This window comes from Rhipicephalus sanguineus, chromosome 2 (assembly GCF_013339695.2).
Source record: "Rhipicephalus sanguineus isolate Rsan-2018 chromosome 2, BIME_Rsan_1.4, whole genome shotgun sequence".
Taxonomy (NCBI): domain Eukaryota; kingdom Metazoa; phylum Arthropoda; class Arachnida; order Ixodida; family Ixodidae; genus Rhipicephalus; species Rhipicephalus sanguineus.
The window spans coordinates 125,550,352-125,565,011 of record NC_051177.1 but is presented as its reverse complement, the minus strand read 5'-3'; the positions used below and the strand labels follow the sequence as shown (position 1 = coordinate 125,565,011).

The 14,660-nt window shown below is 47.9% G+C and overlaps 1 protein-coding gene across 1 annotated transcript in view; it reads right to left on the bottom strand.

Moving 5' to 3' along the window:
- Positions 1–10,623, bottom strand: part of LOC119383636 (syndecan) — a 134,176-nt gene extending 123,553 nt beyond the window's left edge. The window contains exon 1 of the mRNA XM_037651904.2: positions 10,326–10,623. Coding sequence (XP_037507832.1) covers positions 10,326–10,394 — 69 coding nt within the window. The 5' untranslated portion in view covers positions 10,395–10,623. The remainder of the gene's footprint in view (positions 1–10,325) is intronic.
- Positions 10,624–14,660: the final 4,037 nt, after the last annotated feature.

The following is a 14,660-nucleotide window of genomic DNA, read 5'->3' as shown; positions in this document are numbered from 1 at the left end:
GGGTTCTTTAACGTGCACCTAAATCTAAGTACACGGGCCTCAAACATTTTCGCCTCCATCGAAAACGCAGCCGCCGCGGCCGGGATTCGATCCCGCGACCTTCGTGTCAGCAGTCGAGCGCCATAACCACTAGACCACCGTGGCGGTGTTGGCTACCCTATACGCTAGGAAAACTAGAATAGGAAGACGTGGTAGCGGGGGTGGGGAGAACGTACGCATGATTACACGCATGGTTAGGACGTGACAATGAAGTCAAGCACTTTTCAAGAGAAGTCACAGTTTTCACGCAGCTCATGCCAAGTTCAAATGTAGTGCGCTTTAACGAGCCCACCAAAGCGCCCTTTTGCGGCTAACCGAATAACAGCCATAAAAAAAAAAAGTGAAAGATGGACTTTACTAGAAGAACGATGATGAGGTAGTTTAGATGAGATGTATAGCTATGTACAGTGCCAATAGTGAAGATCGGTGTGTTCGTTTACCGTTTCCCGCTTTATGCGTATCCACGTTTGTTTAAAAGACGCGGCTTCCTCAAATAGATGCACTCGATCGAAACGTTGGTCAACCGGAGGCGGGCTGCTTTGCTTTAGAGTAGCGAAAACAAACTTTGCTTGTGTAATTTACGCTTGTAAACATCGATGTCGTCTTATTATATATACACTAACCTTTTCATTTCGAACGTTTGCATGTGGTCGCTGCTGCTTTGGAAAACAGCGACTCCAAGGATCTCAACGTTATCGATTCGCACGCTGCTGGCGCCACTGTAATGGTTCAACGCCAGACAGCACGTGTTTACGACCACTATGCTACGGTGCTCGGAAGCCTATACGCCCTAGAATCTGCTGCGTTAGCGAAGCGTTTACTGCTTCCGCATTGAGATTACAACGTGGTTTGTTGACGGGCGCTGCGATATTCGGAACAGATCGACCAGCGACGGCACCCCGCAATTCACAGCGCAACGGGAGAAGTCCTCTATACGGTATCTTGCGAGCTAGGCTTTTGTACTCGCGTAAGCGCAATCAGCGCGGTCCTTGTGTGTCGGATACTGGATGACGCGTGCGCGTACATACACGTAATACGACGCCCAAAATACACAAGTCTAAGAAACACTGTGTATACCGGGGCAACACCACCGATATGTCTGTGGAATGATGACCACGATCGACGTGCCGAAGGTAAACCGAACTACTGCACCAAGCGGTTTAACATCGACCAGCTCTTGATTACGTATACCGTTACCGTCGCAATGGGCAACGCGTCGGTCAACGCACAGGCCACAAGAAAGACACTAAGTGCCCTTGATACGTACACAAGAGAAGAGGAGTGACAAAAAGAAATGCAGGGAGGCGGGCTGAGCTCTGTTGGCTATACCCTACATTGGAAAAGGGAAGAAAAGGCAGAGACGAGAGAAGAAAGGCCGCTCTCCTTGCCACCGCGGAGTGGCAGTAGTCCCGTGTTTTACATCGGCACACAGTCAGTCTGGTAGGCTTAAGAAATTATTTCGTTGCTGTGCACAACTGCATGTGATGCGCTGTCACATGGTCCCAAATTCCTGCGGAGAAGGCGTTTCCGCTTAAGTGATTTAGAGTAGTTACGCTGCCCACATACAATGCAAAGAACAGACGTCCAGTTGTTTCGCGCGACGCAGTCGCCTACAACGTGAACCTGCAGTGCGCTTCGATCAGGAATGCGGTCCGAGGTCGGGTTCTGAGCCCGCAACCTTGGGCTCAAGCGAAATAACCTATACAGGGCACTGTATGTAGCGCAGGCGACCCATATTCAAGACTAGAGAGTGCAGCGAACGATACTAAAAGCGTAAAGCCTACGCGAGACTATACATTCGGCAGACCTCCCATGACGTCCCCGACGGCGCCCACACACGCCCTGTAAGCGTGCACGCCAGCTCGCCCTAATGATGCCGATGGTGAGTCATCGCGCAGAGCAGGGAAATGATGCGCGGGACCAACGAACTCGGTAGCCACTCCGTGAAGTCGGCAGAGATGTTACGCTTGACGATCGAGAGAGACACGCCGACATGTGTACATTTATGAGTGATCTTTGACGCGAAGATTCAGTCATGGTTAACTGCTACGCATCAGAGGATCCCCCGGTATAATCGGCATATAAGCGTATACAGCCGCAGAATGTCGCTCGTGCGCATGCGTCCAGGGTCTTCCTTGTCCAGGAGAACACAGCAAGCACTTAACGATTCGTCACATCCCACTATATAAAACTTACCTATAAATGATGACACGTACTGTCGTCAAGAGTAAATAACCGGTTTCAAATTAAAAAAAAAATGAAAGAAGCCTTTAAGCGAGTGGCGCTTCGCACGATTTCCCTTTCGCCGGAGCTATATAAGCTATAGATAGGAGCTATATATAGCTTATATGTAAGCTATATATAGGAGCTCTCATTACGCGCAAGCGCTACGCACACCTTCCAAGTGTGCGCATGCAGTTCCGCTCATGCGTTTGCGGCACGCATGCGCATTTCAAGCAGCAAGTGACTAAATGGACGTGTTTTCTTCGAGCGACTGACGTTTGTCTTGATGTTCCCGAAGCTGAGAAAAACACGTGTAGTTGGCCGGGACGTTAACCAATTTAATTATACACGTTTGAATCGTCATGAATGGAAGTCGTGCTAGAAGCACTTCCTTTCTACTAAGGGAGACAGTTCGCTTGCACTCTGCACTACATTTGTGCATTAGCAACAGCACACGTGAAAAAAAAGAAAAAAGGACAGATTCACTAAAATTGTACCGCATAATTCCTAAGCGCACATCATACTTGGTTATATTATGTCCAAAACAGAACCGCGCCTTCTTGATATGCGAACTTATTTCACCAGAACGATCCAGACTGGTAGTGGGACAGCCTTATAAACGGCTACACCAGAATTAACCGTACGTCGTACTAGACTCGAGGTTACCGGCGCCACGATCTTCGTGTGCGCGTTCTCACAAAAATCCGCGACACGCACCGCAACGGCTGTGCACCTTCTCCGAAGCGGCAGCGCCGCAGATTACGTCAGATCGATAACTTGCGAAATCGAAAGCGCACGGTTTCCTCGACTAATTATTTCGGCCCGTGCGAATATACCTCAGACGAGTATAAACAAAACGAAACGCAGAAATACAAGTCTTCCCAAAGATTTCACTCCACAAGAATCGCTGCGAAAGCTGCGCAATGGATTTGCAAGCTCGGAAACGAACCGAGCGTGCCACTGTGAGCGCCCAAAACGCGAGCGCTTTTACAATGCTGTCTTGTTTCATACGCAACCAGCGGGAGAGAAAGCTCCCCGCGGCAAACATGCAGCAGCAGTTGTACTTGACAGGGGGGTAGCAATCATTTCCTCGACGAAGTGTATTCCCAGGTATGTCCCCGACAACGGGCACTTCGTTTGCATTTCCTGAATACAAGAACGCCGCGGCTGCGCCGTGAACTTGGGATTAAAAGCGCGGCGGAGAGAGCGTAGTCGACGAAAATAATTTTCAAAAATTAATTAAAAAGGGCGGGTAGGGGGCGCAATTACGGTAGAGCAGAGCGGGCACGCGTGCGTGTTTCCAACGTTCAGCGAGCGTTAGAGAACATGCCTTGGAGCCTTCACGCGCACGCTCGCTCGGAGCGAACCTGACCGAACTTTAAACCAACGCGCCCGCTTGAAGCATCAGCTTCGCCGAGGAGGAATTACAAAAAAAATGAAACGTCAAAACTTCCCTCCTTTCGCAGAGCGGTGTTTCGCACTGCTGTGCCCCCGCCTGTTTAGCGTGATGTACGCACCGAACGCTGCAATCAGGAAGCCGCAGCAGTGACTAATGAGCGTTGGGAAAAATTAGGCAAAACGAAACTATACTGAAACGGCACCACAGCTGAAGGGTTCCGTATGGCATTCCAATAACTTCACGTTTCTTTACGGAATCTATGTATTTTCCATATTTTTGCCATCTATTTCCGCAAGAATCTTACGGAATTATTGGAACGGTATATGGAACGTTTCGGGGACGGCGGAATAATTAGTGAGAGCGCTCGGATTACAGGCGGTAAACGCCAGCAGTACATTTTGCAGGGAAGGCAAACCTACTGATACGAACCATATCTAGCCATCATATAGACGCAAACGCAGTGTTAAGCATACTGAAGCAATCGCAGTCCACGATATCACACGTTGCTGTTTGTGGGTTTATATATACTTGCAGCTCGCCTCTGCAGCCTGTTCGGTCTGGCAGTGACTGATAACTAGAGACCGGATTTTAGGCAAATGCCTATTTTGTTCCTTGCGCTCCTATCGTGCCACTTTGATATACGAGCATGAATTAGAGGTTAAGAAAGGCTTTTATAGTGTTCTTATAGTGCCTATAAATGCCTATTTTTTGGCGTTCGTGCCTAAATGCTCACAAATGCCTATAAATGCCTATTTTCAATATTGGCGCTTGTATTAACACTATTTAGCCTCATGTTGCGCTCCCGGGAGCAGTTTGAGACCGTTATTCATGCTACAGCGCAACACTGACTGTTACGGAACTATGGGGCTCAACCTAGTCCTGTAGTTCAACCAACTCCTGGAAACAACTGCTAGCAGCCGTGAAGTGGGACACGCACATTCGCCGCCGCAGAGACATGGCGTGCGCTGTTCGCGAATGCGAGACCGTGGAGAGCTGTCAGCAGAAAAGAGAGTGAAGAGCAATAAAAAGAAAGAAAATATGATGTGCACGCGGCTTTTGTTTTTGTAAGTTAACTTGTAAAGTGTTCAACTGCATCAGCGTAGTCAGAAGTTTTTTCTGAAGGGTGGGGGGGGGGTTGAACTCCCTCTCTCCCCTGGCTACGCCAGTGATTCACTGGCAGGGGAGAAATTGGCTCTACGCGATTCGTCCCGGACAATAGGAGGAATTCCTGCCTTCTGGTGTTTTAGCGATCTGGCTATCTGCTCGTGCTCTGCCCTTCTCAGTCATGCCGAGAAGACACCCAGGAGCGTGTTGATTCGACAGGGGAATCTTGACTCACCGTGCAGAACACGGGAGAGACCGTGTTCTGCGAACCGTGCGGGACAAAGCACGTTGCACGGCTGTGTTCAACTATTTAACGCCTTTGTGCCATCTTAAGCAATAACTTTTTTGTTTTCCTTTCGTAGATGGAGCTCGCGCACGTCTTCGTTTCAAATTATTTGCATTCATGTGAAAATTTATTGTGCTTATATTTACTATTTTGGAAGCCTAAAACGTCGTTTTGCCTGCCTATTTCTGGCGCCTAAGACGAGCTTTTTTAGTGCCTAAAAATCCGGCCTCTACTGATCACCGTTCGGATCCTAGTTCGATCCTCTGTTGCGTGTATCTAAATCAAAGAATACACGGTCATATCACGTTAGCTTTCGCCGAACGGTGGGTGGTGACACAGAAAAGAAATCAGCTTTTCCATTCTCTTTTTTACCCAACAATTCCTCACAGTTCTAGATTGTCACTTGTAACGCGTATTCGATACGAATGTTTCCCTAATGTAACACCCAGAGTGTAAAAAGCGAGAACAGCCGTCGGTGAAATGGTCCTACTCGTCGCTAGAATGCAGCGTAACATTAAAGCGCGTAAACCGCGTGTCACGGTAACCACCGTTGCACAGCGCAAGTGATGACAAAACTAGTCTTTTAGGAATAAAAGAAAAAAAAGCCATCTGGGCAGGAGAGATTCGCTTCCATCACCACACCAAACAAACAAAAAGAAAATCCTTTGACTTTTTTTTTTTGCAACTTGTGTAGCTCACACACGTAACTCATGTAACTGTCATTAAAGGGATGCGTTAACTCTTTAGAAAGCCGTGCATACCACGACTCTCGAGAGGAGAGCTAACGCGTCCCTTGAAAGAGGTGAATTACATACGTTGAAAAAGGAAAGTCAAAGGACTCTGAGTGCAGTGCGTGCAGACGCACAACAGCGAACAATCAAAGAAGTCCAACCGAGCGCCCACCTGACGAGGTTTAAAATCGCAACGTCGACACGGCGAAGAGCGGGCGTAGTAGAGAGCCTCAGCCGAGCAGAAAATGCGAGGGACACGCGACGTCTCAATCGCCCGCACGTAAGCAGAGACGACGGGGACGAAGATGCGAGTGATCGCGACAAAAAAAAATAAATAAATCAAGCAAATAAACGCTGAAGCAAAGGCACCACCTCGCGAGTCTCGCGTTATCTTCGGGTGGGCCGAAGATGGGTCGCGCCTCAGACCACGCCAGTGCGAGGAAAAAGGTTGGAGGCCACAAAAGCGATCAGCCACGCGCAGGAAACGCATCAGCACCAACTTACTGGCGCGATAAAGCGAGGTCGGCCGATCGTATATACGCCCCAGTGCGTCTCCGAGAGTGCTGCCGCTGTGCGAGGACGCGTTCCGAAGTGCTACGCAGTGTGGCAGTGTAGGCCGAGAACCATAGGCGAATGAGAGAGAGGACGCTTTGACCTGTACGGGATAGAGATCGAAACGCACCTGAGAAGAAGAAAAAGAAATAGCCACCTTCTCGATTGTCTGAACCGAACGCTCGCACGCACGTTCATTTCGTGCAGCCATCGTCATAAGGTTTCTGCGGCGTACAGCTGTGAAGTGAATAGTCACTTGCACCTGGCCAGGACAACGGAACGGCGCGACCAGGAGGTGGTCTTTAACTGAAGTTATCGGAGAGCGCGGAATTCAGGTTTTTTTGTACAGGTGTATGTACAGGTTTTTTTGACAAGAGAGACTTCCTATAAAAATGCGATGACAAAAAAAAAAGACCCTGTATATCGAAGTTTCCTAGCCTTTTCGCTCAAAAAAAAATTGCAGGAACATTAAACAGAAAGCCAATTTCAGCTGTATTTATAGATCGGTATCCTACAATGCAAAAAAAAAAAAACGCTGCTAGCTTTATCCATGTGGGTGGCATTGATAAGACATTACAGACAAAAATAAAGAGTGGCACCGCTTTAATTATACACACCAGCAGGACGCGACGTCATGCTGACTGCATCTGCTAGGGCCTAATTAACTGCTTATCGAAAAAGACTGAACGATATTCTCGAATAGCCCAGGACTGAACTTGTCAAGTTTCAAGACTAAGGTTTGAAGTTTATTGAAACATGAAAACACAAGTGACATGGTTCATAAGAGGCCACAAAAGCGATCAGCCACGCAAGTTATTGTTCAAAGCTGTCAATACGGCAAAAATACGTTTAAATCCGTGACCCCACAGATTGTACAGTCGCCGGGGGTCCGGCACGAAATTCGGGAAAGTAAAACTGATCGTTTTCTATGCTCTTAGTGAACCAATCCCGGCTAAATTAAATAGGATAGCGTTTTGAGGGAGTACGTGATTACGTAAACCGAGTGTTTTTCATTGTCTGCATGGCGCCTGGCTGTACGAGTTAGTTTGCTCATCAAGCACTGGAAGTCTGCCCTTAACGCAAATGAACACCATCGCCATCAGCGAACATACTGCAGACGATAGGAAAGACTTAAATGAACGCTGGCAAGATATGTTACGGAGCCAACACGTCAGGCATAAGAAAAAGAAAGGCAAACACACAAGAAGCTGCAGTATACTGATTGAGCGACGGCCTCCTCATCACCACCACTCCGCCCCTGCCTCTTCCCAACATGCTGCACTAAACGAGAACCATCGTCTCAGTAAGACCTCGGAACTGATTGGATTGGACTGCCAGATAACGCGAGGCTCGTCCAAATGAGGACGCCTAAAAATAAAAGCAGAGGTGGAGAGGCAAACAAGACTGCTCATTCGGCACGATAGATTTAATGAGAACGTCCGGAATGACTTGAAGGGAGGGTGAGGGTTAGTCTAAACATGGTTGGAAACGGGCAGGCCAACTTTTTGTTCGGTGTGTCTGCCCCACGGATCCGCCACAGTGCCGGCTTGATAAAGGAGGCGGCTCAAAACGGAACCGCTTCGCTAAGAGATTACCATGCACACGCCCGAAGCAAAAGAAGACGCTGGCCTTGCTCTCAGAAAGAAAAGAACACAAGAAAACACCGCGAAGTGACGAGCTTTATTTATATAAATACTGCGCTGGTATCGCCAGTTTAAGCGAGGCGTTTGGGGGGGGGGGGGGGGGGGGGGCGTAATCCAATTAACGTCGCGATGCAAAGGCATGACACTTCTGGGAAGGAAATTTCGTTAGCGTAAGATTTAAAAAAAAGTTATGATCACTCCTAGGACGCTCCATTCTGTCCCGTGCTAACGTTTCAAGGAGCGCACGGTCCGGATTAGAGGTTCGGTTAATTGGCTCGACACGAACGCCCTTCCCTCCGACATTTTGCTTGAGAACGATCGACTACTACCGCTAGTTTATCGGGATAGAAACTTATTTTGCACAAACAGGTTTGGGTGACTGAGGACTAAAGGAATTTTCGCACGATCTTCGTGCCGCACTGGCCAACCACTATGGCAACCAGAAAAAAAAAAAAAAAAAAAAAAACGAAGTGACAGGAACTCGCACGAACTTTCGGACGTGTAGAAGACATTACAATCGTTCTGGCTGGATTTGAATATCAGTGTCATGCACAAAAAGCAACTGCACGTGTTCTCATTAAACTTCAAGGACAGCATTTAGGAGCAAAAGGTACAGAATCCCAATAAATGTGCCCGAGTAGCGAGCAAGATCCTCTAGAGTTTGGTATCTATCACTGACTCGTGCAGTGTACAGTCATGTGAAAACAGGCTGACAAAAGTCTAGGTAAAGTGCCGGTGCGAAAACTTGCTTTCAGTGGGTCCAATGCCTCAAATGAAAGATGCTCTTATTTAAGTGGCGTGTCTAGGACAGCTTCGCTCATATTTTACAGAACACAACTCCCGAGCAAGGACAACGGAAAAAGAAGTAACGCGGACACCAGTCTAAATACCAACAAGAAAACATCCAGGTAACCCTCCATCGAATCCGACGGACCTTACGGAAGTTGGCCGAGAAGGCGAGAGAGCAGCGTAATAGGATTAGGAGACAAATGCCGCGAGGCGTCAGGTATATGAACCAACAAAGAAAAGACTAGACAAGCCGCCAGCCAGGTAACCGGTGCCTACCGACAAGCTACGCGGCAGCGACCCAGTGCACCCAATTTGATCAGCTCTGAGAGCGCGCCCGCTCCATTTAGGGCCGGGCCGGAATACAGCGTGGTCGAACTGCTCCGCCCTCGCAGGACCGGCTTGCTCGCTTCACGTGAGCGCGCCGGCGATGCACCCAACTAAGCCGGGCACGACCGAACGGCACACATGGCGTCCATGTGCGGTAGTGTCTTCTTACGCGGAGCACGAACAACGTGTGCCGTTAGAAAGCAAACACCGGCATGTGTAGTGCAGCGGCGGGCCAGAGATTTGACAGCTCATTTTGACAACGCAACCGGGGATACCCTTTATCCCATTCGGGGCTCTCGGCTGAGTCACGGATGTCGGGACAATGCTCAGTGAACGGTCCGGTGTTACGAGAACAATGAACGTAAACGCGTGCAGCGAAACTAAGGGCGCTCGACTTCATTCAAATCGATAGCAAAGCAGGCATTAGGCTTAAGCGGAGTTCTCAGTTTAAACGTCACTGAACAAAAACGGGTTACATAAACGAGGAAGTCGACGAAAGTTGCGTGTCGACTGTCACGAACTGCACGGATAGAGATGCAGCGCTCGGAGCGTTACCGTAAAAGACGCTTTAGGAAAGGGGGCGTTACAAGAAACACGCTACGATATTACGCCGGCTAGCAACGCGTTGCCGGCGGTAGGACGCCAACTCGTACTAGCAAAAACGCCCGTCCGGCGAGGCACTTCTCCAGGGAGGGACGCGATACAAGCACGACTCAAGAAGGGTGTGTCGGAGAAACCAAGCGAACGCCGCACTCGACAGACAAGCCCGGCTCGCTTTATCAGCGGCGGCACAGTGCCACAACGGCATCACTCCTAGCACGGAGTGGTGCGTCGGATAACAGTTCTGAAGCAAACAAAAACCGGCTGCAGCTCTTTTTTCGAGTGCCCGATGCGGCTCAGGGGTACGGCCAAACAACATCCCGTCCTTTTATCGAAAACAATAGCGAAATCCAGCGCCTGTCAAAGCATGAGCAAGCATAGTGGTAAAGCCCCGTGACTTAGAAAACTGTCTCGCATGCGCGTCAAATTCGCCGCTGCCTCGCTTCGGTCACTAACCTTGGCAACGCATTAGAGAAAGAAACTGCGCCAAGCGCAGCTGTTGCTCGCCAGTAAGCGCTACCCGGCTTCGGTCGAAAGTAGCCGACGCTACCGCCAAAGGGAGGTTGCCGCGACATGCAAAATTCGCGAAGCGACAACGCCAGTGCAAGCGTCCCAGGGTCGGGGCACAGTACCTTTTCGGCTGTGAGTTGTACTCCATTGACGGCGACCAGTAGTAGGATAAGAAGCGTCGCTTTCCACATTCCTCCGACTAGGCGTAGATGATAATCCGTGTAAGACGGTCCACGAAAGTTTGCAGCGGGCTGCGATGGGCGTGCGTCCCCCTAGGAATCGAGTATCCACCTCCGCCCTCCACTTGCGACCATAAGAAACACACAGCACACGCACAACCAGCAAACTATTCAGTCACCATTGCCGCTTCTTGATATTTCAACCGCGCTACTAAGAGGCCTAGCCGCCTAGCGGATGTTTTGCGGGCGGAGGGACGCCTTCCGACGCGCGCTCCGCGGCGCACGCCTCACTCCGCCTGTCGGCGATCCGAAGAATTCCGAAGAACCTCTTTAAATACAGCGTTGCCAGTGTGCGCCAAAGAGGTTTCGGTTTCGGTTCTCACAGCCGCGGCCGTATTCGTCCGCTCGTTTTATTCTTTGGTTCAAGAAAGAATGGTATCGAGACAGGAAAACACACGGGATACTTCCTTTTATATGGAAATGATGTAATAGGAGATGTTAGTGCCTTTAGGCTGCACTAGCCACTATTCGTAGCTTAGCAAAGACAAAATAAAAAAATTAAAAGGAAAGCTCCCACAATATCGCAGTCAGTGGTACACAGATGCGCAATACACAGCAGTCAGTCAGTGCATGAACACATAATTCTGTAGTTGAGCTCAAACAAGACAAAAGAGTATGCATGCGCATGTAAAAACACAAATAATGTATGCCCATAGAGCATAGAGTGAGTGTGTGTGTGTGCGTGTGTGTGTGGGGGGGGGGGGGGGGGGGGGGGGGGCAGTAGACCCAGTGTATGTCTTCTTGCTCTTTCTTGTAAGCGTCCCTTATTCTTGAGCGCCTTCTTCCTCTTGGTGGCTTCACACTCCTGCAGTTATTCTTTTTGAACCACTTTTTCAACATCGATTCGAATGGCGCGTTATCAAGAAGAAATTCGGCTCCATAGAAGCGTTGTTTTTGCTACTTTACGGCGATACTTTGAGGTTAAGGCTGTAAATAACGTCTTTTACCTAATAGCTGCCATAGGACGCCAAGAAGAATAAGAAACGCTTTGTTATATTTACGTTTTCTTCCGTGACACTCCCCCTTTTTCGACCGTCTTAGCGGCGCACGTTCGCGGCTTTTTTCGTTAATTTTTACAAATCTATGGCGGGTCTACGTGGCAAACATTTACGCAACAACGGACACCGGCATGTCACAAATAATGAATCGAACTTGCAGAATGAAGTGTGAAAAAGTGTAGTATTATCTCTGCAAGCTATTTGATAACAGCCATAGCAGTAACCACCACGACATGTGGTCCAGTTCCTGTGATAGGACGACCGCATGCTCGTTTAAACAAACTTTATCTAACCTGCGATCGCTAGCTTTAAAGCTGCTTCGTGTTGGCTGCGCAGCAGCTTACTCCGTTATAGCGGCATGAGCTCCCTCAATTTACACGATAGATGGAAAATTTGTGGGAATCATTACAGCGGTCCAGGTTAGAGAGTTGCGCTATACAGAAAGTGGAGATTTAATGCACTGAAAGGTTTAGTTTACAACAGCTCCTACATTGTGGCCAAGGCAACAACACTTCAGAATACCAGATCGGTGGCACGTGGTGCTGCGGATATAAGCGTATGACGTGCTTTTACGTACAGCATTCGATTCCTGAACAATATCCCACGCGTTGAAAGAAAACTCTGGAACTACAACTGCCCACAAGCGCTCCCGTTGCTCCCGAATGCACTAGATAAGCCTTCGCACGGGTTGAAGCCTTCGTCAAGTAGCGCCATTATTAAAGCAAATGGAGCTATCACTTTGTCACGATGCATTTTACAGATATCGTTCGGTGCCGGAAAAAAAAAAGCCATTTAACGTCCTTTAAAGCTGTTCTTTTCGTAAGTGAAAATAGAAACCGTCACACGAAGGTGACAGCAGTAAAATAAGAACATGATGCAGTAAAACACGATACAGAAATGGTTGCTTTTGAATATGTGACGTTTATCTTTCATTTGCATTTAGGACTCAGCTGCAAATGTCAAAAGCTGACGGAGGGAAAGATCTGAGAAAATGTTCTATTTCCGCAGCAGTTTGTCAACGAATACCGAGTAAAGCCACGATGACTGTCTAATTTCCTTCCTCGAATTCCTATCACTACTCCTGTAGCGCGTCCTCGTTTGGAATATCTGAAAATCCCGTATACTTTATTCGTTCTGCCTCGCCTTTCTTCGAATTATCTGACATTTTCTAAGCCTTCATATACATGATGCCATCCCTTCATAAGCACTTATAACATTTTCTTTTCCAGCACTGACTTCTTTGAATGCAGTTTCCTTCCTTCAAAGAGTCAAGCTTGGAATTCCTTACCCGGTAACACCTGTTCATTACCACTGAAAGAATTCTTGCAAGCCTGTTCATAAGTGTGTTTTTGTTTCCTTTGCTTCTTTTGAGTGCTTCTCGGTCCCGCAATAAGCTCATTGAAGCTGCAATGTCTATAAATAAATAAATACATAAATAAATAAATAAATAAATAAATAAATAAATAAATAAATAAATAAATAAATAGGGAGACGCTTCGCCCTTTCAAAGAATGTGAAGGCGAAAGCATACTTGGACTTTCTGTTCATCTGCTGCTGAAATTTCTGCCTATGTGCTGAACTTTATGATGAACGTTATGCTGATGTGCTGTTGAAGTTCATGTCCAACTAGGTGCTGATGTCCTGTTAAACTCTGTGGCGGCATTTCTATCGCACTGTGAGACATGTGTCAGTCAGACCGACGCCTGACTGACTCATGCTTGTGACAGTGTGAAGATGTGTGCCGCCTCCGCAAGTTCACTGCCGCTAGAATGTGTGAGACAGGCGTCGGTGACATTGCACGATAGAGAAATATCGTTTTTTGGGACAACGTAAAGGATGTGCCACGAGTGCGTTTGCAGTCTGGCGCGAACAAGGCCAGGTATACTTTATCGCGCGCGCATGCACTGTATAGTGCATGTGCTTTATGTATACCATATCTGTGTTTTATGATTAAAAAGCTTAGTTGAAAGTCAATCGCTTGTTCTGGTCACTCCTTTCTGTGTGCCTCGTCTATTTTGTGTGCGCGTGCGTGCGTGTGTGTGTGTGTGTGTGTGTGTGTGTGTGTGTGTGTGTGTGTGTGTGTGTGTGTGTGTGTGTGTGTGTGGTGCTTGCGTGCGTGCGTGCGTGCGTGCGTGCGTGCGTGGGTGTGGGTGTGCGTGCTTTCATTTGCGTTGGATTCATACCAATTAGCCTAGCTAACGACACTTCAATGAGCAGAACCAGCGAATCACTGTTAAGTCCGACCGTTTTAAGCACGGTTACCTACTACACTCTTACCAAAGGTTCCAACATTGTGCTGTACAAAGGACAGGCCCGTAGCCAAGAACTTTTTTCGGGGGGGCCCACTTGCTGAAAACCTTGACTTTTTCAGAAAAACACCTATTTTTATTATTTATTTTTGGTAAAAACCCATACTTCGCCAAAATTTCGGAGGAGGGTCTAGCCACCCCCCCCCCCCCCCCTGGCTACGGGCCTGACAAAGGACTATGAATTCTCGTATGATTTCAAGCAATGGCCTAACTCTCCAATATCGACTACAAAAGAAAAAAAACAGCGTTCATTTTCTATCATGAAATTTAGGAAATGCGAGCGCCCAAATTAGATACCTTACTTATAAACTCGGCAAATAATTACAAATCAACCTTGTCTGTAATTACTCATGAGGAAAACAGCAAAACGAAAAACGCAATGTCATTAGTGCAAAAACTATCCCTGAATGAATAAAATGTGGGCATGCATGCGGTGCACTGACTCTCACTCTACAGTCAGCCGAGTATAGTATACGGGGCATCCTAACGCTCCACTGTGTCCACAGAGACTATGGAATTTATATTATCCCAATAAACGAAGATAAAGATCAATGAGACATTTTAGCGAACATCCAGATTGCAATAGGTCCAATTACGTCTACACTAATGCCGATGATAGCAAAGATTAGCAATTCTATCTATGGCAAGTCAGTGTACTTAATATGCGTACATATTTCACACAGAAATCCCTATTAAGCTTCTAACGAAGGGGAATTGTTCAAGCGGCTCGTTTCTTTGTTAGCCACAACTAATGAAACCAACAGTTAAGCCAAAGAAAGCATGGGGAACGTTATTTTGTATGTCTAACACGCCACGGTGGTCTAGTGGTTATGGTGCTCGACTGGTGACCCGAAGGTTGTGGGATCGAATCCCGGCCACGGCGGCCGCATTTCCGATGTAGGTGAAAATGC